General features: G+C 41.1%; 1 protein-coding gene across 1 annotated transcript in view; it reads left to right on the forward strand.

The window, feature by feature from the left end:
• The window catches only part of COL25A1 (collagen type XXV alpha 1 chain), a 256844-nt gene that overhangs the window by 163988 nt on the left and 71821 nt on the right, over positions 1–21035 (forward strand). Inside the window, exons 6-9 of the mRNA XM_030450322.1 lie at positions 5601–5627; positions 5794–5820; positions 16206–16277; positions 17139–17246. Coding sequence (XP_030306182.1) covers positions 5601–5627; positions 5794–5820; positions 16206–16277; positions 17139–17246 — 234 coding nt within the window. The remainder of the gene's footprint in view (positions 1–5600; positions 5628–5793; positions 5821–16205; positions 16278–17138; positions 17247–21035) is intronic.

Here is a 21035-nt window from a genome sequence, read left to right on the forward strand (position 1 = left end):
ATATCTTTGGTCTTATTGGCATGTAGAGCATCTAGTCAGTTCACAGGAAGCTTAAAAGTTGTTGCAGATTGTGATATTTCCTTAACTTCTTTATGGCAAGAGCATAGCTGATCCTTTGATTTTTCATGGGTACAGAGCTGATCACTTAGCAGTGACCCCTTTGTAGTCTGTGATGCAGTCTGATGATTTCTGTGAGAGTTATCAGGTTCATCCAGATCTCAGGGAGAGTATTGCACGAGAAATGAATGTTTAAATTACAGTCTGAATGCTTTTTGATGCATTTTGGGCAGATCACGTTCTCCTGCCTGCAGTTTATGAACTTGTCTGATTTATGTATTGGCATAAATCAGTGGCTTGTGAGCATGATTATATGAATTTACAGCAGGATTGCCTAAAATTTACTTGTTGATGTGAATGGTAACTGAGCTGTTTATCTAGATTGTTATATATATCAATTTTATGTTCCTCAGATTGCATTTATTTACCTATTGCTTATTAAGTCAGGCAGTTATTGTGTCAAATATTTGAGTTTCTTCTTCTCTGCCTTCGAATATTGCAACAAAACCTTGAGACTATAAGGAGAGCAAAGGAAAGAGTGGTGGAAGTCCTTTGGGTGGTGAGTTGGTTTTCTTTTTCTATAAAGTTTGCGCTGGAAGATTGCCATATCCCAGAGGAAGAGTAAAATATGTAAAAGATAAGAGAATATGACTTCAGTGGCAGAAGATTCCAGATTAACTGGAAATTCTTGTGAGCAAAAGGTGAGATGTTGGCATTATAAGCACTGTCTGCAAAAGTGGCCAAGTTCAGCAAACACCAGAGCCACACTTCTCAGTAATTCAGGTTTTGCATAGTGGGCAGGAGGCTAAAATAAGTGTAGGAACCTTGGCATCATGGTGTGTTCTGCTTAACCTCCTGGCTAGTGGTTCAGCATATCTGAGCCTAAATTTGGAGCATCTCTGGGTTAGGCTGGGGATTGTTGTTCCAGTCAGGAACTTGTAATCTATGGAAGTCATGAGCCAAATCTTGAAAGAAAAAGTTCTTTGTAACTTTTTTGTAAAGCAGCCACCTTTTACCCTCAAATTAACTACAGGAATTGAATTAATTTAGGCAATGTATAGCTTGTCATCTAGTTGTGAAAACAAGGCTAAACTAAGTTGGCCAACTGGTTTGCTTTTGAGTTTGCCTGGATGGCATGGGACTGTCTGGTTTGCTTTGCTGCTCTTCCAGTGGATGCTGGAGCTGCTAGTAGGGATGTATGCATTGAGGGCTTTTGTATCCCCACTAAAAATGGGATGTTTTCCATTCCATTTCCATTCTGAATATTCCAAGTTGCATTCAGTCCTTTAGCTGCCAGATTGCCTTAACCTACAGCTGCTGTGCTTGAAATCCAGGAAAGCAGTGACAGTATCCAGGTTATTACCTGGCTCTGCTGTGATAGCTCCAGCTGATGGGAGCTCCTGAGTCTGATATCTCGGGCTCCTTGGGAGCCTTGAAGGTTGAGGGTCCTTCTGGGACCTGGGACTGTCCAATCCACCTGGTTCTGCTTGGTTGGCTGTTGCCAGCTTGTGCTGGACACTGGGAGGTCCTTTTTACAGTGGCATTGTTTGCATTATCTCAAGATCACTAAAAATCTGTATTTCTCTGAATTTGGAGCTTTCTACAAAATTAGGTATATTGCTGGTTCTGTGATCCCCTTCCTAAGAAGCCCTTACTATTTTCATTTCTACTTCCCTTTCCTGGAGCCTTTTTGGGGAAGTCATGGCAGGACTGCCTGTATTATGGTTAAAGGTGGGTCTGTAGCAGTAGGAATATGGTAAGAATAAATCTGTAAGAGAATTCAGATAATTGTGAATGTTTTTAAAGGCAACATGAAGAAAACACTGGCTTTTTAAGAGGCCCTCTGAATGTAAATGTTTCAAAACTATAAAGGTGACAATAGGCATAAGTAGGGGAACACAAAATAAGTCTTTTTCAGGGAATGAATTACAAAAATAATTGTGATCACACTCAGTTAACCCTAAGGGGAATAAGGAGAATGTTATCTAAATGGAGACCACAAGGGTTTAGTCTCATGTTCCCAGTGCTGTGTTCTCTTGCCCTTGTACACATATTTATAGCAATGAAAAGATTTCATGAGAGAATGGAAATGGGATTTTGATAGCCAGAGAGAAAAAAACCCAAAGGTCACCTGCCAGTAATTCTGAGCATGGCTGTTGAATGGATTTGACCCTGATTTCAGCTTTGTTCTTGGCTGGCAGGTGCCTGGGGGCCTTTTAGTCTGCTTTAGAAGACCTTGTTTTAAAACCAGTAGTATTTGTCGCCTAATTATGAATGCAGATTTTGCATGTGTTTGTGATTTACAAGGCCTTGCTTATGTGAACCAGGCTATAAACTCTCCTTGGAAATGTATAGTAGTCTGGAGCAGATAATTACACTTGGAGAAAAGAGCCTCTGTTTTCAGTGAAAACACTGTAAAGTTATTTCAGAAATGCTCTGACCTCAGACGTTTCATATAACTTACACAAAATGCTTTCACATTTGTGCAGCAGCAAGCAGCTTGATCTCTGCCATCTCATAAATGAAAGCACAGAAGTCTCCCTGGGAAAAAAAAAGCAGGATGTCTAAGCTGTGGCCTACAAAGCCAGTGGTATTTTACTCACTCTGTTCTTTGTGTCTATACCCTTAAACAGAAGAAACCTTGCTCTCCTTTAAAGAAATCTGTCTCCTAATCATACCCTGCCCCAGCAAACTCAACTTTCCCTCATGTTTTTCTTCCTCCTTGCCTCCACTCGCTGTAGATACACCAATAAATTCTGCAGTAAAAACCTTGGGAGATTTTCTTGGCACAAATGGAAAGAAGATGTCAAAGGCTGAGGATAGGAATTTTCTTTTTAATATTGCAAAAACAATAGAGAACAATTGAAACTATGGGGGGAGAGCCAGAGATGGCTGAACAAGCCATGAAAGAATTGCATTAATTTTCTTTTGATGAAACCCCACTGCTTCTCTTCACCAGCATCCAAAAGAGCTTTGCTTCCCCAGCCCACCCTCCCCCTCCTTTTTTTTTTTTCTTGCAATTGTTTGTTTTTCAAGGCTCTCAGTGTAAAGCTAAAGCATTGCAAATACAAGTGCAGAGACTTGTGAGAATGCCCACTCCAAAAGTGTTCTTGTGGCCTTTTGAAAAGCTGGTTTTAACTTCTAGTACAATAGAGTTGTCAGATATTGATGAAGACTTCAGATGAAAAAAATAGTGTGCTGGGTGGATGACTTAATAGCAAGAAGGGTGTGTGGCACTCAGGGAGAGCAAGCACCAAGCAGTTGTAATCAGAGAGAAATGAGAAAAAAAATCTGGGTTTCTGATACAATGCAAGCAGGTAATTTACAGAAATCCTGCACAGAGAAATGAGAATGAATTTTAATTGAGATCCATGATCCAGTCTTATTAAAAAAACATGTTTGGGCATGAATTGTGTTTTCAGAGAACTCTCAGCAGGAAAATACACATGGGGGAGGCAGGGGCCACTCCTGGAGATGGAGAGAGCTGAGCACAGTGCCAGCTCAGTACCAGGGGATGATGCAGCAGCCCTGCAGATCTCTTGGCTGAATTTCTCTCTACTTTCCTTCTGTTCCAGTCTTTCAGGGCCCTGATGTGGTCTCTGCAGTAGCAACTGGCAGGGCTGTGGTGGGCAATGCCTCAGAAAAGGAGAGAGCCAAAAGCCATCAGAAAGAAGCAGGGCTACCCTTGGGCTTAGGAATGGTGTTGAGCATCTGGATGAAGGCAGTAACCACCCCCCCACTCACATCCCCAAGCCAACATCTGCCTGCAGGCTTGGTCATGCCATGTTAGCTAGAATTTCATGCCTGAGACCCAAGAAAGAGGATTCTGAGTGTAGCAAGTAGGGGTATCATGTTAAGGGCAGTTTGCAGCCACTAAGATACTCACAGCTCCTATCAGTCTGGTAATTCAAGGGGATGTGCTTGTGCTCAGTGCTCCCTGAGAAAAAGGCAGTAACAGTGTTGGTGATGGTGTAAATTTGTGAATTTTCAGGCTCAATGTGTGTGTTTTAAAGTGGGCCTGAAAATGTGCCCTGGTGTAACATCACCTCTGGGTAAGTATAGCAGACAACACTGCACCTTGTTTCCAGGGTATATATATGAGCACATAAAAGGAATAAAAACATAGATGGGGAGACCTTAAAAGTAAGGAAAGGTTGCATCTATTGATTAAGTAATTTTGTCTAATTTGTGTTTAAAGAGGACAAGTCCTTGCAGAGCAGCCCAAAGTGGACCAGGGCTCAACAGTTAATGGGGCAGATGGTTTCCACTCAGCTGAGTGAGCACTGTCCTTCCTACAGGAGATGTGGGGATGGTATATAGCAGACTTATTTCTATGTCCTCTGCAGATGGCAGGCTAAGGAAGGAGAGGCATATGCTTCAACTCCTTGAAAGATTTAGCAGCAGATGCTCTTCTCTGGCACGCATCAGAAGCCTTTAAAAATAAGCAGAATATTGGCTGCAATTGGGATTCTCAAAGACTTGCACGGGGTTGATTACATCCTTAATGCACAGCAGACTGACCTTCCGTTTGCATTTATGTGAACCACATGAATTTGTACCAGTGCAAGTCCTGAAATGGTTCAAATGGCTCAGCTCAACCAGGTTGCACTGGGTTATTTCCAATGATGTTGGTGGTGGTGACCATTGCTGCTGCTGCATGCCCAGACACAGACATCTTATGTTGTAAGAGTGGACCCTCCTAGCTTAGATGGCTCCTTCTGTTTCCACTTGCTTTCCTCTTGGACCTCAGGTCCTTCTTTGTAATGAAACACCTGCAAATATTTCAGAAAGTTGGAGGTAGAGTCTGCACTGTGTAAGCAGCCAGTTCTCTGCAGACTGGAAGCAATTTTAATTCTAAGGTACTAACCTGAAAAGTAGTGGTTTAGAAACCTGTTGGTAGCTATCTGGAAGGTGCTTGATAGGAATGGGATAGGAAAAGTCCTCAGTGTTTTGTGATTGTGTCACTTTACTGTTTGTCTGGTGGTAAGTAACAGCAGATATCACTTCTGCAAAATCATGTTGTTCAAAGAGCTCATTTTACCTAAAAAAAGCATGCTTGAGACCCAACATCAACTTCAGCATTGCCAAAGATAGGAATGAAAACACTACTTTTAGATTCCCCAGTGCATTTTTCTCTGGCAATCTAAGCCAAGGAGGGTGCCAAAATACATGGCAGATTTATATGCCTCTGAATTTATTAGCTGCACTTGCAAAGAAGTTTTACAGTCTTAGAAAAAAGAAATTTATTACCTTAGAGGAGATAAACTATTGTCCCTAACTGAAATCAATAGAAATGTTGCTATTTCAGGCATAGTTTTGCTTTTCTGAGTGGTCTGATTGAACACATGGGGTGAGCATGAAGAAATAACCCCACGGTGCCTATTATTAATACAGTGAGGAAGCTGTTTCTGGAATGGCTCTGGAGTTAAAATTGATAAGCAAATAATACATTGCTGGCAAGAAATGGCAGCTTGGCACAAGCTTGTTTCTTTCCCAGGATCTTAGCAACATCAGTAACTCATCTCTGCTTCTGTTTCTTTCAGGGCCCTCCTGGTCCAAAAGGCGAGAAGGTGAGTTGATGTCCGGGTGACACTTGGCAGGTGACTGGAAAACCCTCCCAGCATGACCTAAAGAGCCCTTTTGTACTGAGACAGTGTGATGTCAGATTGCTGTAAGCGAGCTGGGTAGCACACAGATGCTGTGTTAAACCTATCATCTCATCTTTCCACTTTGCAGGGAGATCAAGGTGATCAGGGCCCTCGGGTAAGCATCTTAAAAAGAATGTTCCACCTCCCCTTGGCTGAGCAGGCAATTAGTCTCTAGTGCCAAACTAAATGGAATCCACTGGCTGAGCTAATTATGCTTATTAGCTGCATTTACCCTGCATGTTGAAGCAAGTGTCTGCAGGACAGTAATACTGAACATGACCAGGTAGTGTATCTGGGAAGATTTGGGTAACAACAGTAAGTGATGCACTCAAACAGTTTCCATCAGGGGTGGAAGCAGGATTGGCAGTGGTTTGGCTCTGCTGTCTAAAAGCTGGCTTTCCTAACCAAACCTTCCAGTTTCCCCAGCAATGTTTCACACCTTGCATGGGTTCCCACAATGCAGAGGGCCGGTGGATTTCTAATGAATGTACTCCTAGATTTCATGTAAAATGTATCTAGTATCGAGTGAATTATAAACAGATATCATGTGTGCATGTATTAGCTCTTTTCTTGACACCTGCCTAGTTAATACTTTGGGTAATAACAATATTAGCACCTCGTAAATACATCCAGAGAGTTTGACAGAACATGGTTTAGTTGTGGAACTACAAAGGCTCTTTTAATTTTCAAATGTCATGTTTATTTTAACAGAGAAGTAGAGGAATACAGAGGGGAAAGTTCAGATAGCTTGTCTGTGCCAGTTCATTCTTCTTTACATCTGTGCTTCATTAGAATACATTAAGTGACTTTGTTCAGATTACACAGTGACTCTCTTCAGTTATATATTTATGGATTTTTCCATAGCAACACGTTCCAGGGGTGTTCTTTTCCCTCGCCTATGTTAAATATGTTGAATGTGCAATAATTGGATTTGATTCGGTATAGTTTATTTTTTTATTATTGTTTATTATTATTATTCAAGGGGCAATCACTATAAACTGGAGCATAGGTGGTTCCATATAAATATTAGGAAGAATTTTTTCCCTGTGAGGGTGACAGAGCACAGCCCAGGCTGTCCAGGGAGGTTGTGGAGTCTCCATAGGAAGGTGCTCCAGCATCAGCTTCATGGACCTTCCCTGGGCTCATTTCCATAGCTCCATGTCTTTCCTGTGCTGGGGGCTCCAGAAATGGACACAGTACTCCAAGTGGGGTCTCATGAGAGTGGAGAAGAGGGATAGAATCACCTCACTTGACCTGTTGGCCACCTTATTTTGATGCAGCCCAAGTCACCTTTGGCTCTCTGGGCTGTGACTGCACGTTGCAACCTCACCTTGAATTTCTCATCAACCAAACCCCCAGGTCCTTCTGCAAGGGGCTGTTCTCAATCCATTCCCCATTCACCCTGCATTTGTCCTTGGGATTGCCCTGACCCCAGAGCAGGACCTTGCACTTTGTTGAGCTTGGTGAGGCTGGTCCGGGGCCACCTCTCAAGCCCGGCAAGGTCCCTCGGGTGCTGAATCAGTCCTGACCCCTTTTTGCCTTGGGTATTTCACATGCAATGTGATTTTTCTCTTCTGGTGGCTGTCTTCAGGGTGAATCTGCTCAACTTGCCATGCCAGAGGATGGGATTTACAGTGTAATTAATGTCAATTATATGTGTAAGGCAGTCATGCACCAAGTGAAATTAAACAGATTTAAACCTGGTTGGTTACCTTTGCGTGTAGCTTTCCATCACTGCTTGTGTAAAATAGTTTTGGAGGCAATACCCTGCCATGTTACCTTTTAAAAATGCCATGCCTGAAAGTAACTGTAGGATAACAACAACGTTTGGACTTGACAAGTTTTCAGAGAGACTGAATGTAGTATCAAAAAGTGATGGGCATTTCAAAGTTAATTCATCTTCTACAGAGAAGGAGCATGAGTTGTCTTTGGTTTTGTGTTTTTACATATTGGTTTGAAATTAGCATTTATCTTATCAAAGATTCTTATGGATCCAAGTACTTAGGATTGAAATTTCAAGAATACCTTTATTCTTTATAAAAGCTGCTTTCTTTTCTTCCAGGTATTTTCATTTGCAAAAGAAACCAAAATAAAATATAAAGAATGTCCAGGTCAACCTTAAACTTTTAAAATCCTGCTGAAATGAAAACAGAAATATTTGTGAAACAAGAAATTGTAGCCTTCTGTCCCCACCCTAAGTAAAAACTCAGGTCTTGATCCTTCTTTTTGAAATGATTTCAAAACTCTAAAACCAGCAGTCAGATATCTTGAAAGTTCTTCTTCACAATCATTGGACATTTTGAGTAGATACTGAAATGCTTTGAAATTCAGGTTTTCTTGAAAATTAATTCAATTAATTAATAGAGTATCAGGAACCCAACCCTGCAAATAGAGCCCAGAAATCAGGCACTTGTTTTTTGACAGTCACAGGTCTGATTTTTTGGGTCTTTGTTAAAGAATCTGAGGTGTTTTCTGAAGTGTTGAGATGTAATCTGGTGATGAGTCTCATCATTCAGAGATGCCATAGAGGCTCTCATTGATAGTGCCTTGTGGCTTCATCAACTTATCAAAACATAAGTTTTCAGGCCTGTAGAAAGCATGAACCAAACCAGCATTTCAGTAGTGTGAGTGATGTCAAAATTGAGTTTGATGTCAAATGTGAGTTTGAAGAGCAGAATAATACAGCTTTTGGTCACTTGAGGCCATGGGTATAAGGTAGTGGTGGATCCTTCCCAAAGTCCTGATCTAATTTGAATAAATTTTTTTTTTTAATTTATTTCTCTAGGTATTTTTATGTCAGATCTCTACTCCTTATTCTAAAGTTCTGGTAGACTAAACATTTAGGTCAAATGCAGGAGTAGCTTTCCTCAATAGTAGTATAAGAGGCAATAATTCTAGTGAATCTTTTGGATGCTTTTACTTCTGCAGAGGACACAGCTTCCTGAGGTATCCATGGAGATGTGCATTATTGTACTGAGCCATGACAAAATTAAAAATGATGGGGTTTAGCCTGTGGATTATTAGAATAAATGCTTGTGTCTGACCACTGCTTGGTTTCAGTTGCTCAGCTCTACCCTGGCTTTTTAAAAAAAGCCTTTGAAGATTTCATAATGCTAGGATTGCCAAGGATATAGTGTCCAAGTAGAGGCTGTCCCCTGGTTAATGGAAATAGAGCTGCCGAGGTGGATGTTTGGGAATGGAAGAGCTAATACTGAGGGTCTTCATCAGTCTGTGCTTATCTTTCTGGAAATAATAAATATCTTCTGTCCTGCATGTTCAGATGCATGAGAGATTCCTTGCTTAACAGGTCTAGAAATCATCATTTAGCAGCTACCTGGAAGCAGTAGATAAAAAGAGATACAAATTTATATGTGTGTATATGTATATATATAAACTCTTTTTAAACTGAGGTGTTGCTTCACTTGTTACATTAGACAAAACTTTTATAAAGTGTCCCATATTAAAGAGAAGTTAAAGCTATCCAAGCATACATTCTGACCTGATTTTTTTGTATTAAGAAATTTTAATATGGTCTACGAGGTTTTAATATGTGTATTTTTACTAGTTAATATATTTTGAGCCTTTTCTTTCTCCTCCCAACAGCAAATGGAAAACCTGTATTCATGTCATTAGCATAAATACTTCATTCATAAATCAGAAACTGCTGGTTACTGAGTGATGATTAAACCCTTGTCATTAATTTTTCACCTACTTTTAAAGCCATCTTACTTTGTATTATGTTTCATTTAAAAGCTGGCACTTTTTTTTTTTTTTTTTTGAAAGGAACAGCATTGCTGAAAAGCAAAACTCCTTTATTTTTGAGATATTGCTAACTAGCAAATATAGGTAAATCCATGCTGCTTGTTTTTATCCTCATTTAACATCTTGTCAAAGCAAAAGCGAAGAGTAGGATAATCAGAGTGTTATATTCATTAAATAGTATTTTACATAATTTAAACATATTCTGTGAATTTCTTCCAGGTTTTCTCCTTGATGATGTTTGTTTATATGCTGCTAAAGCTTCTTTTAATTTCTGCTATCAATTCTTCTCATGAATTTTATCTGCCTTAATAGGGCTGTGTAAATTTTGTTAGCATAAATTAGCATTGTCCCCAGCTTTTTCTTTCCTGAATAAATACACTTTGGTTTCATTTATCCGAATATGCTGCCAAAAGGTGGTGATATAGTGATGGTATTTCCTCAAGTGATATCTATATCACTATATTATATAAATATATATTATATATAATCACAGTTATATATCTATATTTTCCTGTTTGTGTTACTTCAAGCAGATAGTACAAACACACAGTACTGCTTTAAATTCATGCTTTACCAAGATGAATATCCACACAGTTATTTCTCCTGTTATTAGTTGTTCTGTGCATACAGCAAATTATAGTTTTAAACTATATCTAAGCACTATAAGCTATAATATATAATATATATGGCAAGATATATATATACACAATATATCTAGGCACTATAAACTATAGCTAAGCACAATCAGAAGGCTAAAAAATTGTCATGATTCCTTCTCTTAACATAAATTTTACCAAAGAAATATTATTTAAAAACTGCCACCTCCTTTGTTCAATGCTAATTTGTCTGAGCAGTGACTTCTGAGACCTGGTTTCCTTATCTGACAGAAGGCAACAGAGGTATTTACCTAGTCTTGGGGGGTTTTTTTGTCAAATTTTCTGTTCTGCTTCAATAGTGTTAAACTGTTGTGGCTCCCCTGCTCTCCATTAAGCTGAAACCAGGGTAATTAATTGGAGCAAGGTAACTTGGAGTGATGGGAGAGCTTAGGAAAGGACTCAGATTGCACTGACTGTCAGCTTCCTCTGAAGCACTGGGACACTCAGACTTGGGATGTGCCTCCTGGCAGGGTTGACAGGAACATCCTTTTGGCTTTGGGTGACTCTCTAAGGCCAAGCTATGCTTTTGATGTCCAGCTCCTGAGGTTCCCCTGGGGAATGCAGAACAGCTGCCACTCCAGGGACAGTGTCACATACCTGCTCCCAAGATGAGGATGTTGTCATTCCTGAGGGTGAGGCAGTGGATGCCTTCACTCCCCACCAGTTGCTTCGGATCTTGCCCCTTTTTAGTCATGCCAGAGGAATGGTGAGGAAGGAAGTCTCTGGACATCCTGTTCCTTGTTTCTACAGCCCTGTCCTGTGGCTGAGAAAACATCATGTAGTCAGCTCACCTCCCACTGCAGCTGTCCCACAAAAGTGCTGCAGGACCAAACATTTGAATCAGACCAATGTGACTGAAAGCAGCTCCTAGAAATATCTCATCCACTCACTCCTGATAAATATCCTAAGAGTGGCTTGAATCACTTGTCTGCTTCACATAACTGCAGTGGTTGTAAAATTGGAGGAGGAACATAAGCCAGGACAAAAGATTTTTTTGCTGAGAGAACCAACTTCGCTTAGTAGAGGACAAATCCATTTGAAATTAACTGGATGTCAACCACCAGTTTCAGTGAGAGGAGCAGCTTGCCTACAGGAAGGATATTTTGTGTAGGTCAGATGATGATCACTCATCAGAACTTGTGTGGAAAATGTATTTGTCTCACTGAAAAGTCATCTAATCCCAGGACCAAAACAGAGAAGTGATGGCTTTTTCCAGTTTTGTCCATTTTGAGTGTAGTGTCAAGTAGAGTTCACTGTGAAAATACAAAGGTCATTATAAGAAATAACAGTTGTATAATGCTCCATTTGCTCTGGTGCTTAGACATGACATTTTTACTATTTTAATGCAAAGCCTAAGTTGTTAACATAATGTATTTGAGTTAAAATTCCTTGTCAAATGATTGGCTAAGTGCAAAGAAATTCCTGGATCCTTGTCTCCTTGTGGTGCAGTGTTTTAGTTAGCAGATTTTGCTGATGGAGAAAGCAGGAGTTGGGATAAAAGGGGTTGTGTAAAGGAGCTCCTGCTGAGGGGGTCCCTGGCACCTTACAGGGTGATACCCAACACCATATTCCCCAGAGCAGACCCAATAATTAGCTGCAGGGCTGGCCCTGGGTCTGAGGGATTAATTAGAGCTGGAGGTGGTGTTGGGGGAAGGTAAAGCAGCCCTAAAGAGTGTCAGGATTACTCTGGCCTGCAGCCTGTGTGATTTGATGTGAAATAGCAGCAGCTGGCTGTAACCTTAGGAAGTGCAAGTGAGCAGCAGGTGGTAATTCCTGTCTCATTTACCATGTCTTCACAGGAACATGTAAGCTTGGGCAGCTTGGGTTTATTGGCAGGTCAAAAGGAAAATCCTAAGGAGAACTGGGACGTTTAGCATGCTAAGCAAAGGCAGCAGTCAAAAATGAAGTGTACAGAGCATAGGGAAAAGCCAGTAATGCTGTTGCTTAGTGTTAGTATACTTGCCATACAACCAGGTTATAATGATTTTATAATGTTGACCTCATGCAGACCGGTGCATAAAGCTGGCTGTACTGTGAAAAAAGTAGGAATGCTGGTGGGAATAACATCTTTGTAGGCTGTGATGGATGTGACAGAAGAACCATTTCACCTAAGTTAAAAAAAAAATAATAATCAAATACCATGTTCTGGCATCCTTTGGTTTCCTCACTAGCTGTTGTATGGGGACAAGTAGGTTTTACCTGTTTTTTGCCAGGTAGGGAAGCAGGACACTGAACTATGTGGTCACTTGCCTGTTAGCCTCCACCAAGCATGGTGTTTTGCTTGGCATTTGGGCCAAAACTTCCCCAAGGCATGCAGCAAATGTGCTAATTTAGAAATTGTAACCAGCATTTCAGGGTGAGCTTGAGTTGCTGTCAGCAGAGGAATTCAGTGGACCAGTGGTCGCTGATGATTGCTGCAGTGTTTTCTGTTCTGTGAGGGCCTCCCAGGGTGTAAAGCAAGAGCCTCTCCTATGTGCAGTTCAAGAATCAAACCAAATAAAGAGAAAATTGAGTAACTTTGAATCCATCATTGAGAGCAGCTTTAGATAGAGAAAAAAATAACACAGATCTAGGGGATATTTGTGGCTATATTTAGAGTAGAGCGACAGGAAAGGAAGAGAACTCGTTTTGTGGGCAGGATAGCTCTTTTTATGCCTTTTTAGAAGCTCATTGTGTGCCAACTTTATCTTTTGTGGATGCCAGAAGATGCAGTGCCTTCTAAAGCCTCCCACACATGCAAAAAACTATGCAACCATTACAGTTTCTTTGCTGGTATCCATTTAATATCTCTGCCTCTCTCCAAATATGTGTTACATTAGAGGGAGATAATCCAAGGCCAAGCTGGCATTACATGTCTCTGACCATCAAGTCTGAGATTTGAGCAAAGGAAAGAAAACCTTGTCCTGCTGGGGAACAAGCTGAAAGAAGTTACAGAGCTGCTGGTGGAAGAACAGGGTTGTCCCCTTTTTGTATGTGTTGTTTACAGAGGTAGAAAACTGCAGTACTGGTATCTACCCTTGCTTTTGTCTGTGATTTTGGGAAGCATTGAGAATGCTGGGGCTGGGCTGTGAAGGGCTTTCTTAAATGCAAAATTTTCAGAAGTCTTTCATTTCTTCTAAAAAACAAAAAAATTTCATTGCAAACCAATATGTTTTCTGATTATGCTCCTTTCTTAATCAGTTCCCAGCTCTTCTCGGTATTAAAGATGAGAAAAATGAAACCTTATATACGTTTTGAGTTACCACTTTTCAAAATGTCAAACTGGAAATAGAGATAACTGAAAATTACTGTGCTGCAATACTAAAGGCTGATGAGTAAAAATGAAGTTGTTAAAAGAGACTTTCTGTTTATCCCATTTTTTAATAAATGAGATTTAAAGTTTATTACTTTCCCCTCAGATTTTAGTTCTTTGGTAGGTGTCTTGTTTGTACTAGTTTCCATTTCAGGGGTATTGTAATTTTATCTAGAAGAGGAATGGACCATGTGCACAGCAGGGCTAATGAGTCACAGATGTAAAGATTCTGGCACATTACCATCTAATAACTTCTTTAACTTATATTCCATAATAAGATAAATGCAAATTTGATACATCTGTTTCCTAAATGATGTATCATTCCAGTCTTAGCAGTGTCTCAGGAGTGAGTTGCATTAACTGCTCAGAGTTCTAGCCTTTTTTGGGGTTGTTTTCTTTTTATTTGTTTCTAAAGAAGACATTTCAGGTCACCCAGCAATGTCGTTTGCCACCCCATGGATTGTTAGAACAAAGTGGGAAGAGTGGTAAAACTGCCACTGGCTTTATGGGATCCACTTCCAGGGTCTCAGTTTTCTCACCTCATGGATCTATAGCAGGAATAAAGCTGTTGAATGTAACTCAAAAGTGATAGTTGAGGATATGTATGCACCAGAAAGTTACTCTGTTTTGGGGTTTTTTTTTTGTAAAGATCAGTGCAGTCTTTGTGATCCAGAGGATCTCTAATGTGACTTCATGGGGAGATGAAGAGCAAATATTTGCCATGTAAAAGCATCTGCTGCTTCTGAGAGACCTGGCAGGGTGCTGTTGCCTCCTGGTGCTTTCCACCAGGCCAACCAAGGCTGCAAAGGACTCTTGTTGCCCCAGCAGAGCCTTCGTGCAGGACCTCCTGGAAGCCACCAGGTCCATCAGCCAGAGCATCTTCCCTTTTGGAGGTGCCAAGCTGCAACCCTGAGGCCTCACAGATGGGCTGTACCATCATTTCTGTCTCGTGGAGGCAGTGTGTGTGTGTGAGCATGCATGTAGGGATCTTAGAACTACCAGTTTGTGTTTTATTCCATGTTCCTCAACCTAGGTTTCAGCTTTATCAGAAGGTCTGATTCACACCTTACAAGGCAGCACAAGAAAGGCGTAGAACTGGCAGCAAAATTCACCCCTTATATTGGCCACATTTACCACACTCTCCTTTCCTTTACCAGTACAGTACAAGTTCTGCACATGTAGTGTATGAGAAACCAAATGTAGGATGCAGCACTTGAGGGGAAGGATTTTGCCCTGAAAACGTGTGTCATGGAACCACTGACCATTTTGGACTTCCCGAGATCTAGCAGTAGATTGGTGTTCAGTGTTTACAATTGTGTCTGTACCATCAGTTTATGTGCTGAATGTCATATGTTAAACAGAATGTGAGGAGCAGGGTGTTAGTTTTGCAATTAATGCAATTAATTAATTTTTAATTAATGGAATGAATTTTGCATTTCAAAATCCACAGTCACTGCCATCAGCTCTGCAGAAACTCGGAGTCAAAACTTTCTATGTAGCTCTCTTGAAGTGCTGGAGCCCATTTTGGTTGAAAATGCTTCAGTCATCCACTGCCTGATTGTCTAACAACTGTCAAATTATCATGATGATTTATTGTAATTTTAGGGGAAGTCACCACTGTGGGACTGCTCCTTCAAAGCTCTCTGGATATTCTTGTTAAGTAACAACCTGCATCTGCAGCGTAGCTCAAACCTAATTCTGTTTCCCATATGACAGAGAGGCTGTTCCCTGTCAGTAGGCAATGTGGGATACACTAAACGTGGTGTTTGTTCTGTGTGTCTGTTGGCAAGTTGTCTCTGTGATGTTTGATGTTTGTGTTGTGCTGTTTTGGTCCCATGTTGTGCTGTGTCCCTAGGGTCTGCCAGGCTTCCCCACAGTCGCTGCTCTGCACAGTAATCAGATCCTCACCGTCAAGGTTTGTGGCTCACACCTACCTGTTCAGTCAGATCTCTCTGTATCAGCATACAAGTGCACATGAAAAACTGATTTTGCCATGGGACACCAACAAATCCTTATTTTGGACCTAAAACAACCCTCACAAAGCCTTGGCATGGGTGTGAGTTCCTGACGGAGAGCATGGGGACAAAGCTGTAACCTTGTACAGCGCTACCCCAGGCAGCACCTCCATTCTGTGTGATCTTGGGCAGGATTTTATTTTTGGGTGGGATTTGCCTGTAGCTCTGCTTCCTCAAGGAGTACAGAAGTATGGAAAATGGCAGTGAACTCTATACTGGTTACACGTAGCTATTTGTGTTAGATATCAGAGGTTTAATCCGTACACCCGGACTTTTTTCAAAGCACTTTTGCAAATTAAGCAGGAAGGATTGAAGCAATCTGGTCGAGCTGCAACTCCAGTCCTTATTTAAAAAAACCCACAATTCTTCATGGCACAATATGCTGGTTAGAAAATCTGACTGAAAGTTGAACTGGTGCTTTGTCTCTGGAAGCTTTGCTGAAAAAACAACGTATAAAAATACTGGTTTGGAGAGCCCAGGTAATGAAAAAATTAATACAGGTGAAGAATTTTCACAGAAAATCTGGGGGGAAAAAAGCTAAACAGTATATTTATTGTATATAATTAATTCCTGAAGTGGTATGTCCCGTACATTGGAGATCAATTTCTTCAACAGAGAATGCACAGTTTCTGTCAGGCAGAAGCACCGGTTTATATTATTTTAGCTATTACAAAACTAATGAATATGTCTTTATTTCTTTCTCGGGCCTTCTGATGTCTATTCTTCAATTTTCTCATCTCTGATCTTCAACCTTTGACCTCACCTGCCTGATCAGATGGTGTTCCCTAAAATCAATCATGGGTTTCTCTCTGCTGATCAGCAGCTCATTAAACGCCGCCTCATTAAGGTAGTGCTTCATCTCACTGGGATCTGGTTCTTCTTTACATTCAGTTTACTCTTTGCTGTACCTTTTATCAGATGTGCCTTCTTATAGCAGGCTGTTTATTTGAAAATATTTTGGAATTAAACAATTGTTAATGATATCAACAATAGAAAGGCTATGGGTAGCTTTGCTAAACGATCCACACCTTAGGTCATCTTTTCTTAGTGGCTTGCAGTGGTGACCTGAAAATTAAAGAACTTGAGCACCATTTTGGGGGCTCTTTCTTTTAAAGGGAAGAGTAATATGTTTTGGCTTGAAAATTGGCTTTTACAAATGAATAGGTATAAGTCATTAAGGGAGTTAGCTAATTGTCACCATAAAACAGCTCCCAAAAATGTGTGGAAATTTACATATAACTTTGTGGAAAAGCAGCTATTTTCCATGCTCATTTTTTTAAATCTATGCAGAATTGATGGGCTTGGAAAATAGCTGAACTAAACGTGTATTCTTGCACTTGCCATTTCTTTTTTACCTCAGCCTTGTTTTTATCAAGCCCATCATGAAGCAAACTGCTGCTTAGTGAGAACAGCCACTTGCTCGGAAAAACCAGATGAGTGAAATATTGCAAGGCCACCCTGAATTTTGGCTTATGTCCTGTGGCAGGACAGGCAGCTTAAAATTTGAGCCTTCTTCTCTGTGTCTGATGCACTGAGCAGACACAACCCCTTGGGCTTCAAGACAAAGTGCCCTAAGCAGTGAAGAAGCCCGCGCCCAGCTCATGGCCACTTCTTCCCGCCTGTCTCCCGCTCTCTCTGGGTAAATTGATGTCTTTTTGTGTGCTTGACGCCTCTAAAGCAAACTTCTGACATTATTTTATTGATTTAGGGGGATCAAGGGCAAGCTGGACCCCCTGGGCCTCCAGGGCCACCAGGACCCAGAGGTCCCCCAGGAGATACTGGCAAAGATGGTCCTCGTGGGATGCCTGGCGTGCCGGTGAGTTAGTCTGTTGCTGCCATGGTGTCCAAATTCCTCTCAGGTGTGCACCAGCTCTGTTCCAGAGATGCTTTCTGAGGTAAGATTGGCAAGTTAGACAGGTGGGAACTGAACCACAGGCAGATCTCCTGGTGTTCCTGAAGACTCTCACACACCAAGCAAGCTCCTAGCAGGGAACACCTCGGTTCCTTGCCTCCTGCCCCTGACTCTGTCCCCACACATTCTGAGGTTTCTCAGGGTGTGTTTAATAGCTGTGTGAGGAGAGTCTGCCCCTCTCCACAGGCAGCAAATGTTTCTGCCTGGACTCTGAAATAAAGCTGAATTGGAGACGATTGAGGCACAATCAGGTTTGACTTTTTGCTTCTCAACGATTCAGCCTAAAAAAAATCATAGGATTAAAGCAAACGGCTAAATGCTGCCCAAAATATGAGGAAGTTTGATGCCAGATTCTGCCACCTTTACAGGAGCTGTACAGCACTGTTTCCCTTGGCAACTACCCCTGTATTTCTTTAGAAGAACCAGGAGAATGCAGCATATTGGTAATTGTATGGTTTAGGCACAGGATCAGCCCCTTTTGCACTTCGTGAGGTGATGAGGAAACACTTTTTAAACAGAAGCATAAGCATAGGACTCTTTTTTTCTGGATTTTTTTTTTCGTTTTTTGTTTGTTTTAGAGTGTTTTTTTTTTAGCAAAATATGAATATGTCTTTGATTTTATATTTTGTAGCCTCTTTAATTTCAGTATTTTTTTTTGAGAGAAGCACCTCTTTTCCTCACGAAGGCCGCTGCATTAGCGGTGTGGGAACAGGGAGAGACATGACACCCGAAGTGCCTCAGGTACAGACGCACGCCCCGTACACCCATGATCAGTAAAGATTGTGGCTGAGAGGACACACAGGGACCTAGCAAGGTGAGGGCCAGCACAGGAAAAAGAAACAAATTTTTTTAAAGGAAAAAAAAAGCCATAGCTCTTTATGTAGGGCCAGGACGCAGGAAGGCATAAAACTTCCCCGCAGGGCTTTCTGAGGTAAAACTAACTGCAATTGTGGTCCTCTTCAAGTTGCCTCATCTGAAATGGTATTAGTGAGAGAAATATAATTCTGGTCCTCTTCAAGTTGCCTCATCTGAAATGGTATTAGTGAGAGAAATATAATTCTGGTCCTCTTCAAGTTGCCTCATCTGAAATGGTATTAATGGGAGAAATACAGTGCAATGATAGGAGTGAGGCTCTGCTAAAATTCCCCGCAAAAATCCGTCAGAGCTTAAGGCCTGCAGCGCAACACGATTGCTTTTGTCTTTGCTGTTTCTCGTGGTTTGAGGTGGGGTTTTTTTGACCATCATTGCCCTTTATAATAGCTCAAGGTGATGAAATGACATTAAAAGTCTCCTGGTTCCACAGTGATGCTTTACTTTGATCACCTCCTCATTTCTTGTCAGCCCTGTGGCCCATCAGGCTTTGGGCCTTGTCTGGGCCTCCCTTGTGTTTATTCTCTTGGTCATCAAGGTTGCTCCTGGTTTGATGCAGTGAGGCTGAAACCAGAAACCATCTCTGGCTGCAGTGGTACCATTTTTGTCAGTCAGAGGCTGGGAGAGTCAAGCTGGTGTTGCTGAGTACAACGTGACTCTCTGTTGCTTGGGGTTTTGTGCTTCTGAGCAATGTTGGAACATTAATGTTTCTCATAGCAGGAAAGTAATGCGTTTCATGCAATGAGGTCATTCTATTTTATAATAATTCTGTAGTGATTTTGACTTTAGATGGCAAGAGAGAGTTTCTTTTTATAGTTTTTTAAGCTGTGGCTATCTTAAGCCCTATAGCATTACGGAAAATCAGCTCCTAATACTGCTTTAAAATCAGATAGAAACAAGCACTCATAGAAGCTATCCAGATTACTGACTGTTGTTACAACCCTTCTCCTTCCTACTGTCCTGTGCCCTCAGGCTAATGTTGCTGATCCTCAAATCCTTGTTCCTCCAAGGCTCTGTGACCCACAGGCAAGCAGGAGGGAAAACAGCTGAGAGGTAGTGACAGCCTTGGGTTTTCTGAAGGCTTTTACGGACCTTTAAAGAGCTGAACAACGAAACAACAGCTGCACTGTGTTGTGTGTTAGGGATGCTGCAGCTACAGGACCAAGTCCTTAGGGTGGCCAAGCACAATTAGAAGGCAGTCAGACATTTCCTCTTCTACAGAAAGGCAAAGCAGGGGCTTCTCTTTTTCTCAAGCAAGGAGCTTTACCATCACTGGAGATGGAAGATATATTTTTGGCTCTTGCTTTCCCCTATGCCCATACATTTGCTCTGTATAGGTAGCCAGTCCAGCAGCCATCATTACTTCTCTTCTGTAGCAGAGCTGAGGAGCAACCTGTGCTCCCACATGTCTCCATCTGTGCCTGCACGTCTCCATCTATATCATCACCACCTCGCATCCCAGAGGTGTGGATCCTGTTACAGATACTTAAAGCTTCCAGAAAATCATTGGAGTTGAGGAGGTAGAAGTGTTAGGGAAATGCTGTTGGGCTTACTGCCAGGGGAGAGAGCACCAAGAAAGAGCAGGGGTGTAAGAAAGGGTTGTGCAGAACTTCTGCTGAGCCTTTCTTTGGATGCCAACAGAAAAACCTGAATATTGCAACCAGAATATTTTCTTGCTTTCCTACAGATACCTAAAGCAGGTGCCTTCCCTTTTGCATCACATGGACACCAGCACAAAGACTTCAAAACCTTAACACTTTCAAAAATAAATAAAATATAAATGAGTCTTTTTCTGGTAATAAGACAATAGAATATGATACTAACTCTTGAAATTGTTTCACCATTATTTCTCAACATTTATGAGGATATCTTGATGTTCATTTTAAGCTCTGTGCTTTCTGTACACACAAATTAACAAGGTTGAAAAGTCCAATAAGCTTGGGCAATTTTCTGACAAAAAAGTCAGAAACCTTTACCTGTGAGTTTCTCTCCCTTAGGTATCTCAGTGTGTTTACAGATGCCATGTGTTTGCTTCTGAATACAGTGTGCATATACCCAGAGAAACAGTTCTGGTTCTTTTTGGTTGCCAAGAACAGCAGCATCAGAAGTTCTCATCAGTTTTTTGACAGGTTTTCTTTTATGGCAAAACTGCAGCAGAAGGTCCTGCAGCCATGCTGGTGCAACAGCACATGGACTGCCCTTTGCTTTGTTGGGTTTTCAAGGGAGTAATCTATAAGCAAGATCACTGAAAGGATTTGAGTTTTGTCTTTTGGATGGGTGTATTTTTATCCTGTATTCTATGACGGGTATTTTTATAATCCCTAAAAGACAGTTGTGTGTGGTTTTTATATGGGAAGAAGAAGATAGACTCTGACTTTATGCAGAGTTGTGCCCACAGAAAGAGAATAAACTGGGAGAATGATGAGTTTCTATTTTTGAAAGCAAATCCAGGTATTTTAAAGCCTGGTAATTATTACAAGGCTTCAAAATACCAATATTTATCAGTTTATGGAACATGATGTCACGTTTTTAGCAGCTGTAAGTTATGCTTTCTGACTGAGGTGAGCACACAGAGCAGTAATTTTGGAATATGTATACAGTGGGATTCAGCACATACATGAAAATAACCTTTCTGTGAATGCCTCTTTTCTTTAGCACCACTGACTGGGGTGGAAGATGGTGGTTGGAACCAAGGGACACAGTCAGGACACCAATACTTAACTCTTGCCTCAAGAACTAAATCATTACATGATCATAAAATAACATTTTACCTCTTAAAATGTCTGAGATTTTGCCTGTTTAAAAAGCAAAAAACCCTGAAAA

The sequence above is a fragment of the Calypte anna genome, chromosome 4A, assembly GCF_003957555.1.
Source record: "Calypte anna isolate BGI_N300 chromosome 4A, bCalAnn1_v1.p, whole genome shotgun sequence".
Taxonomy (NCBI): Eukaryota; Metazoa; Chordata; class Aves; order Apodiformes; family Trochilidae; genus Calypte; species Calypte anna.